Genomic DNA, 15,387 nt, shown 5'->3' on the forward strand with positions numbered 1-15,387 from the left:
TCTCTCTAAACTGTATGGATGTTTTAAAGAAAATGTAATGGTAGACCTAAAGACCATGCTCTAATATAGATAACAAATATGGTAGAACACATATGTATCCCAAAATGAATCAATCACTGGTGTGTGTGGATGTACGTATGTGTATCTAGATAACAGGTCAACCTCTGTTCAATATCATCAGCAAGCAGAGTTTATAGGTGACTGCTTTCAATCAGATAACATTACTGTTGGTGAAAGGATTGTGTGAAAGTGTGATAAGGAGGAAATTATTATGAGCTATTTAACAAAATTTATGATGTGACACAGATTATATTTTCTATGCTGTTATGGTATATCATCCCTCTTTTTTTTCTCATCCTTTCTCAATTTCTTCCTTGTTGAGATTCCCTCTCAATTTAATTTCAGCATCCTTATTGATATCCACATCCTATTTGAAGCCCTCAAATTCCTTTTATATTGCTCTGTTATTTGGTTTATCAAAATTGGTTCCCTCTTGTTTTCAGATTTACTTCCTTTCTTGGCAGTCTAATAATGTAATTTGTATTCCAGTTTTACCTATATGCTGCTGACTTTCGAATATTATTTGTGTTGTTGTTGTTGCGCTCTACTAGGTGTGCCTATTTCTTAAACTTCTAAATTGTCTTTGCCATAAAAGTAACTTTGTCACTGCCCACACCCCCAAATGAGTATTTCATAAAAATATATCATTATAAAATACATTCACTGTGTTGTAATTTCACCGAAATGCCAACACGGTAACGACTACCTCTGTTGTAATATGTATACTTATGTATATTCCCACCACCTGACAAAATTTGACAAAAGGCTCAGTTATCACTGTCACGTTTTGTTATGTCCCCGAGCCATCACTAGTGATGAGTGTGGGGGGAAAAAAGGCTTTCTCTATGGAGGCTCCCACAATCTTGTGGGATACTCAATACACCTTGTTGTTTTCTCACGTAAATGCAAGAGTACAACACTGACGTGGGATTCTAGCAGATAAAGCACCAGGAGCTGAAGAGAACCCACAGGATGAAGATGGTTGTGACCATGAGGGACATCTTTAGGTATGTTAAATTTAACTCCCCCTGGGGATCCCTGCAACCCTGTACCAGCCGCCATGTTTTGCGGCCCCGGCCTGCGCGGCAAACCGCCGGGGCCGCTGTTCAAGGGGTCCATCGGGTGGCCCATGCTGTTGGTCCAACCGATGGAGATGGATTTTCAAGGGGCCCGATCAGCTCTTGGCGCTTTAACAGCACGACCGGACCCCCTGTGATGACATCACTGCTGGGAGAAAGTGACTGCCCGTCACTCCTCCCAGCTATTAGACAGAGCCTCCGCGGGAGGAAGGACAGGGAGACTTCCACCAGCCTGAGCCACCACTGGACCCCAGGGAATGTCACCATTCTGCACCTAAAAGGTAGGAAACAGGAGGGTGACTAAAATATATTGTATATGTGTGTGTGTGTGTGTGTGTGTGTCTGTATGTATTTGTCTTTGTATGTATGTATGTGTCTCTGTCTGTATGTGTGCCTGTCTGTATGTATGTCTTTGTATGTGTGTCTTGTGTGTGTTTGCCTGTGTGTATGTATTTGTGTCTTTGTATGTGTGTCTGTCTATGTGTGTGTGTGTCTGTATGTATGTGTCTTTGTATGTGTGTCTGTGTCGGTCTATGTGTCTCTATGTATGTGTGTATGTGTGTGCGTCTGTATGTATGTGTGTGCATGTGCCTGTCAGGGGGGGAAGGATGGAGGGGGGGTCCATGGATCAGTTTCGCACCAGGGCCCCATGGATTGTGTGTACGCCACTGGGCCCTGCTCAGATGTAGAAGTAATCCTCAGGGGTCTTTGCAAAATGTGCAAATAACCCAGATAATGGCAATACCACTTTAAGGTCTAATCTGTTATTGACTGTGTTTCTATGCCTGAAGTTTCTTCCCTAGCATTAAGGTTTTATCAAATATGTCATTCATTCCTCACACCCAAAATAATCATATTAACCTGCCTTTTAACTCTTAATCATAGCCCAAATATCAAGTTTATGAGTACCATAATGGACATTACATCTCTGGGTGCTAGGAAGAGAAAAATGTCTACTCTGGCACTAAACAACTTCATCAATATTATGTTATTATGGTACAAGGAGTAAAACAGTTAATGAACAGTTTAACCTCAAAGTCCTCATGCTGGCTCCTGATTTCTCTGCATTTCTCTGCATCAGAACTTTTGTTTCAACATGAAACTGCACATCAAGTGCAGCTGATGGGTTGAGAGCATCAGGTGATGCTCACAGCCTACCCATAGTACCACATTAAGAAAAAAATTGAGAAAAGACTGAACATTTTATCTTTTTTTTCCCTTTTTTTTTCTCATTAAGGGCACCCAGTCTAAGACTTCCTGTTTGATGCCTTAACATTGAGCAGAGGTTCATGGGCAGAGAAATTGGTTGTTGGCTTGAAAGCTTAGGGGTTAAACATGTAATAACAGCCTGGGGTCAACTTTAATTACAGTGAATGTTCTTTTAATGTCTGGCTTCCTGGCATTCGGAGACCTGATGTACATCTGGTAAGATTACTACTCTTTATATTGCAACATTTATACCACAGTGTGTGCTAGTGTGATGCCTACACTTGTCATTGTTTAATCCACAGGTAGAATGAGTACACAAAAACAATAAGGAGTGGGGAAGCCGTGCAAAAGTGACTGAAAACCAAATCACGGACATTTCCCCCTCTTCACTGCTTATGCTTGGCTAGAATTGTCCAACCAAATCAATATTTATTTAGCAGCTTTAGGTTTATACTGTTGTGTTCAGTGTGTGTTAACTTAAACAACTCTTCATATTGTAGTTACCAGGGTCAAGAGGCACCTAAATATAGACTCCTATTTCCCTGTCATGTCCATCATTGTATCCAAAATGTGCTTTTTTATGACTTTTTTATGCTTTTTTACTATTGTTGGATGTAGCCATTACCTATGTTGATAATATTTGAAAAGGGGATACAGCTTACAGATTGCTCTTTTTACTCAACACTTATTATGCCTGTTTTCAGTGGGCCAAATTGAGTTCTCTATTGATATTTATCATTTCTTCTCATAAAGTGATTAAAGTTCTCCCCTCCTCGTAGCCTTATTTTTTTTTTTTTTTAATTTTGCCTGAAAATGGAAACTTACTTCTTCCAACTCGTGTCTGGGTAGCCCTAACATGCTGCCTTCCACATGTCTAAATTGGCTTGGAGTAGATGAATTAGCAGCTTGCATTGTTAGTAATTGGGGTTGGGATAGATGACCACCTACTGTAGTATGGGAGAGAAAAATGCCCAGCTTGTAGTTTATTAAAATGGAGGTGTGGGAACCCTCATATACTTTGAAAGCATTCAAAAATGGTTAAACTCAAAACCATGAGATAATGCCATTGGACTCCAGGCAGCATTACCACTTAAACAAAGTAAAGTGCTTATGGTGCCTAGTGTACCTTTTAATTATTTCTGCAAGTGAGATTTCAGTATATACATGAAAGAGAGTTATATACACCTGAATGTGTTTGTTATATACTAGGTACACATTGGAGAGAGGGTTTATAAATGCCTTCATTTCCAGGTCATATACAAATGTAGACCATTTTGTAAATAATTTTGTATATGTCAACAGTGTCTAATTGATACATGTCTGCATTGATGGTTTTATACATGATTAAATAACGTGTATAAAGATGGTTTTATGTTGCAATGTGCAAAAAGATTTAGCTATTCATATGCCCAATAAAGTCATTGTTTTTAAAGGGAGATACAATATACAATATAGGGAGATATATTGATTATAACAGACAAAACAAAATAGAAAAAAAAATAAAGGGTTAGTGCTCCTCCAATTTTGTGCACTCATCATGCTTTAATTGGGGTATTAAGTTCAACATATTCAACAGCATGTCAAGACCTCTGGTTGGTGTAAACATAGTGTTTTTTTCCCTTCAGTGCTTTACCAATGGGATTTCTAATCTGGAGGGAAAAATAGGCAGGCAATTCTCCAACTTTTTTAAGACCCTCCCCTTAATTAAATACATTCCTTTAAATAACAGATCACCTCAAACAACCCCAGTTCTTTGCCTGCCTTTGGCAGGGGAGGTTAGCAGGTTTTTTCTCCACAGGAAGCAGGTGAGAAGGGCTGAGGCTCGGGAGGCTCTGCTTCCTTTCAAGGTAAGTATATTGTGGAACGCCAGACGGCGGGTTCAGCTGTTATTTATGTGCCGTCTCTTCCGCGCCAGGTGCCGGTCAGACAAAGGACGCAGGCGTGCGTCGGCTGGGAAGTCCTGCGGTGGAACGCACGTACAGGTTATGTTGCATTCCACCGAGGATTCACAGCTATGCACATGCGCAATGCGAACCTGGATTCAGGCGCCAAATCTGAACTTGGCGTTTTTTTGTTCAGTGGCTACAGGACTCAAAGGAGCAACTTACCAGCAGCAACCTCTGTTTGCCAGGAGCTCTCAGATCTGTTGCAAGTGTGTTTCTCACCTGCCCTCCAACACACTGTGAGGCCATTTAAGGTAAGGCTTTTATTTTAAATGGCTCTAGCCTGAATCTTAAAGGGAAATAAAAAATGTTTTATTTTTTTATTTCTCTTTCTTTCCTCAGTATGTCTAATCCAGAGATTTACAGAAAAGGGGAAATACTCAACAAAATCCAAGCATTTAAGTTGCTCGATATGTTTCCAACCTATGCCGGATGGATATAAAAAGAAACTTTGTTCTCTATGTTCCAAAGAGGCTTCGGAGGAAGCTAAAAAATCTGAAATGTCCACATTTCTTAGCTGGTTACAGCAGAGCATGCAGCAAACATTTGTGGATATGCAGACGGCTGCTATGCAGTCAGCCCAGGCTTCGGTTGCTCAGGATTTACAGGTAGTAAAACATTTAAAGAAAAGGCAGAGAACCTGGGAAGATTCAGATACAAGCTCAGGTACTGGTGATACTGATTCAGGAGAGGATTCAGCTAGTGATTCATCTGAGGAGGAGTTTGCCTTTCCTGAAGAAGCCATGGGGAAACTAGTAAAGGAAGTGCAGAACATTGACAATGGGATGTCAGGAAAAAGAACTAAAGTTTTCACTTTACATCCACAACTTGAGTTGGTTTTAAGAGAATGGAAATTCCCAGGTCACAAACCTTTTATTTCAAAACACTTTAAAACTCTTTTTTCCATAGAAGCGGACCAGGACTGCCTGCTGGATACAGTCCCTGTAGTGGACGTTCCTATAGCACAGATTGGGAAGAAAACGGCGTTACCTATTGGTGACTCAAGTGGTTTAAGGGATGTGATGGAGAAGCGCATGGACTCGTCCTTAAAGAAGATGTTTGTTTCTTCAGCGGCCCAAGCGAAAGCTCTTATCGCAGGAACATCCATGGCTAAAGCCCCAAAACATTGGCTAGAAGAACTAGAGAAGGTTTATGCAGGAGAATCAAAGGAAGATCCAGTAAAGCTCTTAAAAAATATCAAAATGTCTGCAGATTTTTTGGTAGATGCTTCCTCAGAAAGTCTAAAATTGTCTGCTAAGAATTTGGGTCTAACGACTGTATCTAGAAGAGCACTTTGGCTTAGAAACTGGTCAGCTGATGCGGCATTAAAGAATTTGTTGTGTGACTTACCCTTTGAATCTGGAAGACTATTCGGGTCTAAACTAAATGATCTGTTAAAACAAATGAAGGAAGGCAGGAAGGCCTTGCCTGAATCCCATAAGAAACAAGTTTAGAACCGTAAAGTGGGGATTCAACCCTCATTTAGAAGTTCCTTTCGCAGGAACTACTATAGGGGTCAACAAAAGAAGGTCTTCGATTATAGAAAGAAAGAAAGATTCACGGACAAGATAAATAAAATGTTGTGACGCCAGGCCTGTGGGAGGAAGATTGTCTCACTTCCTAAATCACTGGGAAGGTACGACATTGGATCACTGGGTTCTCTCAGTAATAAAGTGCGGGTACATTCTGGAACTGACAAATACCCCAAGAATTTTTTTTTTATGTTCCAAGGTTCATTCTCAGGAAACAGAGTTAGCTTTGATGCAAGAAGTGTCAAGACTCCTGCAGAAAAGAGTTGTAGAAGAATTGCCCCTAAGAGAGAGACATCAGGGCACATATTCAAGACTATTTTTGGTACCAAAGCCAGATGGTTCTTGCAGACCCATACCAGACCTAAAAGCCATAAACAAGTATATTGTAAAAAAGAAGTTCCATATGGAATCAATCAAATCAGCTTCTCTTCTTGTTCAACCAAGAAATTGGTTTGTGTCCCTGGATTTAAAAGACGCTTATCTTCATGTGCCCATAGCAGAATCCAGCAAAAGGCTTCTAAGATTTGCGATCTGCATCCAATCAGTGACCAGGCATTACCAATTCAAAGTCCTTCCATTCGGCCTTTCATCTGCGCCCAGGGTGTTCACAAAGCTGCTAGTAGTCATCTCAGCGTATCTAAGAAGTTTGGGGATTTATGTCATCCCTTATTTGGACGACTGGCTTTTGATTTCGGAGTCAAAGGAGCAACTAAAATTAGACCTTCTTACAGCTTTACAAGCTCTACAAGCTCATGGTTGGCTAATAAATTTCAGCAAGTCGGAATTAGTTCCGGTTCAAAGGATTCAGTTCTTGGGTCTGATCTTAGACTCAGTCTCTATGAAGATTTTCCTGCCAGAGGAGAAGAAGCTAAAGATAAAACAATCAATTTAGAGGCAGTATGGATGGCTCTCCTTGCGTTTCAGTTCCAGATAAGAGGTCAGCATATTCAGATACGTTCGGACAATCGAACGACAGTTTTAAACAAACAAGGAGGTACAAGGACAACAAAATTGGAAAATCTATGTTCAAAGATCATGCTGTGGTCGGAAGTGCACCTTCTATCGATCTCTGCTGTTCACATACTGGGAAAATTCAACGTATTAGCAGACGCCCTGAGTCGTCATCACTTAAAACAGACAGATTGGTCCCTTTCGTGCAGAATTTTCAGGCTTATTTCAGACCGTTTCGGTTGTCCAGAAATAGACCTTATGGCCTCCAGGACAAAGAGGAAGACAAGACGATTTGCTTCTCTGAACCCTGCAGACAAGCCCGATATCATAGATGCTCTGTCAGTACCATGGAAGTTCAACCTTGCATATGTATTCCCAGAGTGCTTCAAAAGATCAAGTTGGAAAAAGTAAGGATTATCATAATCCTCCCCTGGTGGCCAAGAAGAAGTTGGTTTTCGGTTCTTCTAAATATTCCAGGGGCCACCTTTTGGAAGCTTCCACTATCAGAAGAAATTCTAGATCACTCCATGATTCCTCTTCCAACCCTTCAGAGATTCCAGTTGACGGCTTGGTGTCTGAACTCCAGATCTTAAAAAGTAAAGGTCTAGATCCTGAGGTCATAAAAATGTTATTGGCTACTAACAAAGAGTCAACGTCTAAAATTTACTCAAAGATTTGGAAGAAATTTTGTCAGTGGTGTTGTAGGTTTAAAGAGGACCCTGTTTCCGCCTCCATCCAAAAGATTCTCAAATTCCTTCAGATGGCATTTGCAAAGGGATTAAAGCCAGCATCTTTAAAATTACAAGTTTGAGCGATCAGTTTCTTTTCTTTCAGATGTTTAACCTTAAACATTCTGATATCTAGATTCTTCAGGGCTCTGGGCCGTTTGGTTCCCAACATTAGGGAAACCTGTCCGCCCTGGGATCTAAATTTAGTTTTATCCGCTCTTTGTGATCTGTTATTTAAAGGAATGTATTTAATTAAGGGGAGGGTCTTAAAAAAGTTGGAGAATTGCCTGCCTATTTTTCCCTCCAGATTAGAAATCCCATTGGTAAAGCACTGCCTCTAATCTTCAGGAAAAAGAAATTTACGGTAAGTAAAAATTTATGTTATTTGTATTTGTTAGCATAAAATAAAGATATTAGAATTGTGCTACACCTTCCCTCATCCCACCCCCAGAGCTAGTGGTCATTGGCATGTTTTCATTCCACCATGGTAGTACATACTAACCTTTTTTCTATTTATTTATATATATATATATATATATATATATATATATCAAGTCGCAGACTGTTCAAATCCAAGCAGCCGTTTGATACATCTAATATTGAATTTCTGGAAAACAATCAAAACACAAATTAAAATAACTGATGTCCGTATTGATGTAGTAAATGTATAAAATTAGCCTTCCAGACATAATGAAGAGATTTAATACATTAAATAACTGAACAATTTAATTATGCCTTGAGTCGTGTATTTTCCTTTAATCACTTAATGTATGGATTATTGATATTCTATAACTATTGTCGTTCAAAATACCGTTTGGGCTGCTTTCATTCTGATATATGTAAAATGTACAACCAAAGCATTGTCAATTATCTAGAGAACTACTGTCAATGTAGAGCCTATATTTTAATAAGTACTGCTTTCTCTTTAAATACAACTTCCATCTAACAATCCCTGCTGAGATCTAAATCATCAAAAAGACAGGTTTAGTTTGAGATTGATGTTCTTTACAGCAAATGTAACATTTTACAGTCATTTTCAGCACTTTGGTATCATTTTCTGAACTCCTGACACCTTTTAATGTTAGGTAAAAAACAAAAGCCAGTGTTTACTGTGAATTTGTTATCCGAAAACCTTTGTGTCGAATAGCTAGAGGGCTTTAAGTAAAGTCATACTGCCTACTTCACTGCATAACAGCAGCTGGACTATTATTGATACAAGTGACTGATGATGAACTGAATAGAAAATGCCACAACAAGACAACCACTGAACTGAATGATAAATTAAAGTGTCAGATCTCGGTTTCATTTTCTTTCTTTTTTTTCTTTTTTCATTTCAGATCTGCCCCAAGTAAAGTGTGACAGAAAATGTTACTAAGACTCTGGAACTTCATAGCTTTTGTCATAGTATTAACTAGTTACTTTGAATGTGGTTCGTCACAAAATGAAGATGGTAAGTGAGGTTTTATCATTTGTATTTATTATAGTGTTAACATTTCCTGTTTGATATCCATTGTGTTAAGGAACAGTAATATAATAGAAAAATAGAAAAAGTCAATATGTCAATTCTAAAGTACCAAAATAATAGGCATAACCTATAATATGTCCTCAATCTAGCATTGCATGAATTAGACAAGAGACTTGTAAACATATTTGAAATTATGGCAAAATTTGGAGATTTAAATATATACATTACAATTATAGCCCTCTGAGTTTTGAATAGGTGAATAACACCATACATATTTAAAATCCCCATGTCATTTTAACGTTTAGGGGGGTGGGACCGTGGGGGGGGGGGTGGAATAATATATGTTAGATTTATTTATAACTTCCTTTGGGGTGGAACGCCATTACAAGCTCTATTACAAACCCTTTCATGACAAGTGGTCTTTTATATCAAGATTGTCCTGCTATGTCATCTGTCATTAAGAGGTTAATGGAATAAGATTTTTTAGCAGTGCCAGACTGACAGCATTCATTTGTTAGGTACAGCACAGTCAAATTATACTATAAATAGCATAAAAGGGTAATTTAAAAAAGGTCAAATTTGCAGCCACAAATTTGACAGTGTTATGTCTTTCAGTTTTTAAAATCTATTATTTTTGCAATCAGCTACAGCAAAACAAAAAAATAAACTGGACAGGCCCATTTTATTGAGTCAGTGTGTCCAAATAGCTCAGGAATTCACCATGACCTAGGTATTTATAGGTATTTAGGAGTCCAGGATAATTTTAATTCATTGTTTTATATCTTTAATTATTGTACATATTTGAATAAACTTGGTTACTTTATATGAATTTTGCTATATGGTGGCAAATTCAGGTCACAGCAATTAGACTTAATAAAAACATTATTTTTTTTTAAATCCCTAAAAGGTAGACGCTAAACAGAAACCAAACTAGACTAAATAAAAAAATATATAAAATAGAGTGAGTATGAAATATTGAACTCGGTTTAATCATCTTTCTTAGGGAAGCTAAGCAAGGTTATATAAATCATGCCTTTCAGAAAAAAAAAATATTGTGACACATATCTACTTCTAAAGCATTCTGGGAAGTTCTAAAGGAACACAACAAACACTGCAATCACTACAGTGGTAATGAGTCAAACCATTCTAAAGTAGTTTGACCACATTTATTGGGGTTAGTGCTAGGACATTCCTGGCACCATAACAACTATATCATTTGTTAGTGGTCGTGGTGCTTTGACTGTTCCTTTTAAACTATTTAGGAACATATACTAAGCTTTTTCATTTTTTGTTAATGTACTGAATGTGTGTACCAATTTCTCCGAGGTCAACTTTAACACTTTTAAAAACACATTTAGAAAAAATGAAACTTAATTCAAAGCAATGTTGAATGTCTATTATTATTATTTTTTTATTTTTTTAAGAATGTACATGATTCTTTGTAAATGGAATTAGTTACTTATTTCAAAAAGCACCTTTTGAAGTAGGTATGACAAAGCAGATGAACGTCTAAATATAAAAATATTACAACAATGATATTTTGGTATTTTTTTTCATATTGCTGCATTTCTATCAAAGTGTAAATTAGTACAGCTTTTTTTTTTAATAATGTCCCACTTTGACATTATTCATTCTTTTTAATAAAGTGTTTGAAAATTTGTAAGTTTCAAGCAATCAATAGCCCTTCAATTATTTAACACAAACCTTTTCTTTTTTTCCTCTTAAGAAAATTAAGTGACTGCTGTTTAGTCTATTTTCAAAAGTGCCGAGTTTAAAATGATGGTTTAATCTTAGTGTGTATGTTATACAATATAGAGTCACAATATTGATTTGAGGAGAAACAACCTTATTGTTAACTGCTGAAGCACCTTTCTTCCTAATGTATTCGATTCTGTGCCTTCGCTTTATGGTAAAAATAAAGGCATTTTACTTGCTTTCTACCACACAACACTGGTCTTGCCATGGCTGCCGCTGTGCCCCTGCCCGAGATCATCCATGATGATTATTTTAACTAATGTAATACTTTCCATAGAGATGCATTCAGGGGACTACTGTGCATGCCCTGCAATAGACACACTGCACCAATCAGCATCTCTTCGTTGAGATGCATTATCTCAATGCATGTTGAGCACGAAGACATCAAACATCTGTAAACCAGAATTAAAGTTATATTAGTGTTTTATATTTACAGTGGAGTCCTGCTGTTTTATCGAATGCATGAGGTTTGTATTTGACTGTGTGTCTTAGGAGTCTTTGCCGTAACTTAAATTTTCCTAATGTGCTCCATATTGTATTACATATATATATATATATATATATATATATATATATATATATATATATATATATATATATATGAAACCAGGGGGCTGCACTCACCTTAACATGCATAATTGGGGTGCTGCTGGGGGCCAATTTATACAATACGGAAGATCCAGTGCACTCACTAATCCACTGAACAGCAACTTCAATGTTAACAGATTTTATTAGTTTTTTTTTTTTTTTTTTTAAACACCTTATCTAGGCAAAAATAATGGTGGTTTAGTTACATTATATGATCATACATTGCATAAACCTGCCACAACATCAATGTACCCCATCTTTGGCAGGTCCTACCCTACAGAGAGCCCCAGATGGAATTTTTTCCCCAAGTAAGTGGGTTAATCTCATAAGAGCAGACATTAGGCTGTTAGTGTAGGACCTGCCAAAGATGGGGTACATTGACGTTGTGGCAGGCTTATGCAATGTATGATCATATAATGTAACCAAACCCCCATTATTTTTGCCTAGATTAGGTGTTTTAAAAACAAAACAAAAAACTAATACAATCTGTCAACATTGAAGTTGTTGTTTAGTGAATAGATGAGTGCGCTGGATATATATGTAATATAAAGTACTTTTATATAGAATTACATGGTATGCAATGGAGAATTAAGATGCAGAAAAGACCAGAATAACTGTACATTGATATATGAAACTCAATTAACACATTACTACATATTGCTTCTTATTTATTTTCAGATATGTTTGTGAATGCAGTTAATTCACTCCCATTTAGTAATACTTTCTTATGGTAGTATACCATTTTCATTCTGCTTTAATTTGTGAGGGGAATGTGAAGTCTAAAGACGTTTGCTATGGGGTATACTTGTACAGTTTTATTTCATATTAATAGTTTTATTTAATATTCTTATTGTCTTTGTTCTGATACACATTTATTCTGCAATGATAAACTAAAGCCTTATTATAGAAAGTTATATAAATGCACTTCATCAGTTAATGTGCTTTTGATTCTGCATGTGATATTGCTTTGAGGAGTGTAACTTGGTAGTTTTAAGCTGTAACTAAATTAAAAAGGGCACCTGTGTCCTACCCCCTGCATACAGATAGAATTAATCCTATTATCTACATTTTGCCTATAGAGGAGCATTAAAGAGCATAAAAAAACAAGAGAAATAAAAAAATATTGTGAGATAATTTTCTTATTTTATCTGCCTACAGCATAGAGCCAATCACAGTCTCAGCATGTAACATTATAAAACATCCACACGATCTGAAATCTGTTGATGCCTCTAGATTCTGTCAAACAAACGTAGATAAAGAAGTAGGATTTTGTAGTTAACCTCTTGAGGACCAATATGACTTTTTTTTTTTTTTTTTTTACAAGGGAAGAAAATTATCCCTTGTGTTCTAGGTATTATCCTATATACTATTTTGTAATGTATTTTAAATGACCTGCCTAGTATTTGGAGGCATAATTATATTCATTAAAACTGTGATGCATGTTGTTACCGACATTGCTGTGCAGTGTGGAATGGATACCTAATGACAGAGAGGCACCAAGACATACGTGATGCCTGCCTAAGATTTGTGGACGTTAACATCTTGGACAGCAGCTGCATCTATTAATGGCAACCACCTCCTTGGTCTTTGGGGAGATGGAGATTGAGAACAATTTCATTATATTCTACACCTCGACATCCATAAACTGTCTCGCTGCATAAATACACCCTTACATTCATACATGCATTTGTGAATTAAAAAAAGTGTGTAAAGTAAGAGGTTAGTGGATAAGAGGTTTAATATACTAACTGGTTTGGTGGTAGCACAGTAAATAATATGCAATTAATCCTTGGTTGTATCTAGCACAGGAACATTAAGGCTATTTTATATTTTTACAAGTTGTTTTAATTTCCTTGTCTGTGTGCAATAAGTATATAAATACATTGGGGTAAACTCATACCTGGATAATGTATGTTGGTTTTAGTAGGTTCAGACTACTGTCAGTCTGTCTCTGATGGAAGACACCATTTGTATTTGAGTCCTCTACAGTGATAAAGGTGTATTTTTGACAGTATTGCTCATCGTCCAACGTCTATATCCGAGTATCCTTTTATCTATCTGCTCCTTCATCCCCCTTCAGCCATTCTTTCAGTATCACTCCACCTACATACCCTTTCTCTACTTACCTTTCCTGATTGTCTAGTAAGGGTGCTTTGGATGATTAGAATAGCTGCTTCTTACATCTTCTAGAAACTTAAGTACCAAGACTGGGTAATGAAGACTTTTCCTTCATTGACCACTGTCGATTGTGTTGTGGGCAGAACGTTGTAGAAGAATAAGATCATATCTATGCAACATGAAAACAAGGCAGACACAGTGCGCACATAACCTGTACAAAGGTCAGCGAGTGCCCGCAGCTACAATGCGAAAGCAAAATGCACTTTCTGACATCCCCCAAAGGGGTAGTGTTGCCATGAGTGGCATTCTGAGATATGTGGTGGCCATCTTAATTTTAGGCATTTGTGGGCAGACTTTAGGTACTGTGCCTGTGTGTTATCACACCCTTGCTGGTATTGTCTTTTGTAGTCAGAACCTCCTGCACACCCATTATATAGTCAAGAAATAATTTTTACCTTTCTTTTTGTGTCTTAAGTGGAAATGGCTACAATTGTTTTTTTTTGTCTTCTTTTTGATCAACAGCAAAGAATGAGTTACAAGGTTGGTCTTGATAGACTTTTTATTAATTTTTCAACCTAGATAACTATGTAACACCCCTAGTAACACCACTGGTAGGATCCACGTGCCCATGCACAGTGCATGCACATGTAATAAGGAAGACAGTTCAATTGTGTACCTGGATGTGGAGCACCAGGGAATTAAATTGGCATATTGTGGTAGGACCTTAAAATAGGGACTGTGCTGCTGAAATCAAGACTGCGGTCCTGACACACATGCACACTCATAAACATTTAATTGGCCAAATACTCTTATGTTACTCACCACATGCTCAAATACCTCGAAATAAATTACACCCATTGACTCACACTAAATTACACGCATACTCATGTTTTAATGCATTCTTTCATACTAAATTCAATTCATTTACATTTTGTAAATGCTTATGCTTCATTTTGAGAGGCATAAAAACACAGGCATAATGAAATGGGTCTGCAGGGGAGACTGATAAATATGTCTCTGAATGAAAAGTGGGTGAACGTTTTAAAGGTTGAGTGATATACTCCCTTCTGATTCTAATGGTTTCCATGTCAATTGTGCCACATGTAAAACCATGGTCCACATCCAACAGGATGATCCCATGTTTGTAATGCAGTGCATATAAATTGAATGCATGCTGATCAAGGATGCCTAAACCTGTTCATTTTTGTTCTTTTTGTTGAGAATTGTTTTCTATTTTTTTCATTTTTTTTTCTTCAGCAGATTCAAGGATTTTTCAAACCGTATGTTTTGCAAATTGATATATTTATCAGAAGGACCTTGTCTTTTGAAGGACAATTGTATAGCTATGAAAACGGTGTTTAAAAATAAATCTTAATTTTTTTTTTATAGGCGAACTGGAACTTGTGGAAAAAAATGGTTTTCCTTACAGAATTATAGAATTGTATGACAGTACAATTAAATCAGCTTTAAAAGTGGCACATTTCTTTTGGGAAATGCTGTAGCTTATTGCCAATATTCCTGCCACCAGTGGCGGAACTATTGCCGGTGCAGCTGGTGTGACAGCATGGACTTGCTTGTTTGATGAGCCCAGTGGCGGAACTACCCGGGTCGCAGGGAGTGCAGCTGCGACTGGGCCGGTCACTCCAGTGGGCCTGGTCATCCTGTGGACCCCTGCAACCAAGGTGTCCGTCAGCTATGTAATTCAGCCCCGGCCCGCACGGTATAACCACCAGGGCTGCACGTTTAGGGGCCCATTGAGTTGCCCATGCTGTTAGGGCCCCCCGATGGCACTTAATTTCCATGGGGCCCAGTCAGCGCTGTGGCACTTTAATAGCAACACCAGGCACCCTGTGAAGATGTCAGATGCTGGGAGGAAGTGACTACTTTGTTCACTTCCTCCCAGCAATCACAGAGAGCTGCGCAGGAGGAGGGAAGAGAGGAGGGAGCCAGAGTGGAAAC

At 37.8% G+C, this 15,387-nt stretch overlaps 1 protein-coding gene across 1 annotated transcript in view; it reads left to right on the forward strand.

The window, feature by feature from the left end:
* The window catches only part of PCDH15 (protocadherin related 15), a 1,410,242-nt gene that overhangs the window by 120,306 nt on the left and 1,274,549 nt on the right, over nucleotides 1-15,387 (forward strand). Inside the window, exon 2 of the mRNA XM_063435339.1 lies at nucleotides 8,840-8,952. Within this exon, the coding sequence (XP_063291409.1) occupies nucleotides 8,868-8,952 (85 nt within the window). The 5' untranslated portion in view covers nucleotides 8,840-8,867. The remainder of the gene's footprint in view (nucleotides 1-8,839; nucleotides 8,953-15,387) is intronic.

This window comes from Pelobates fuscus, chromosome 10 (genome assembly GCF_036172605.1).
Source record: "Pelobates fuscus isolate aPelFus1 chromosome 10, aPelFus1.pri, whole genome shotgun sequence".
Taxonomy (NCBI): Eukaryota; Metazoa; Chordata; class Amphibia; order Anura; family Pelobatidae; genus Pelobates; species Pelobates fuscus.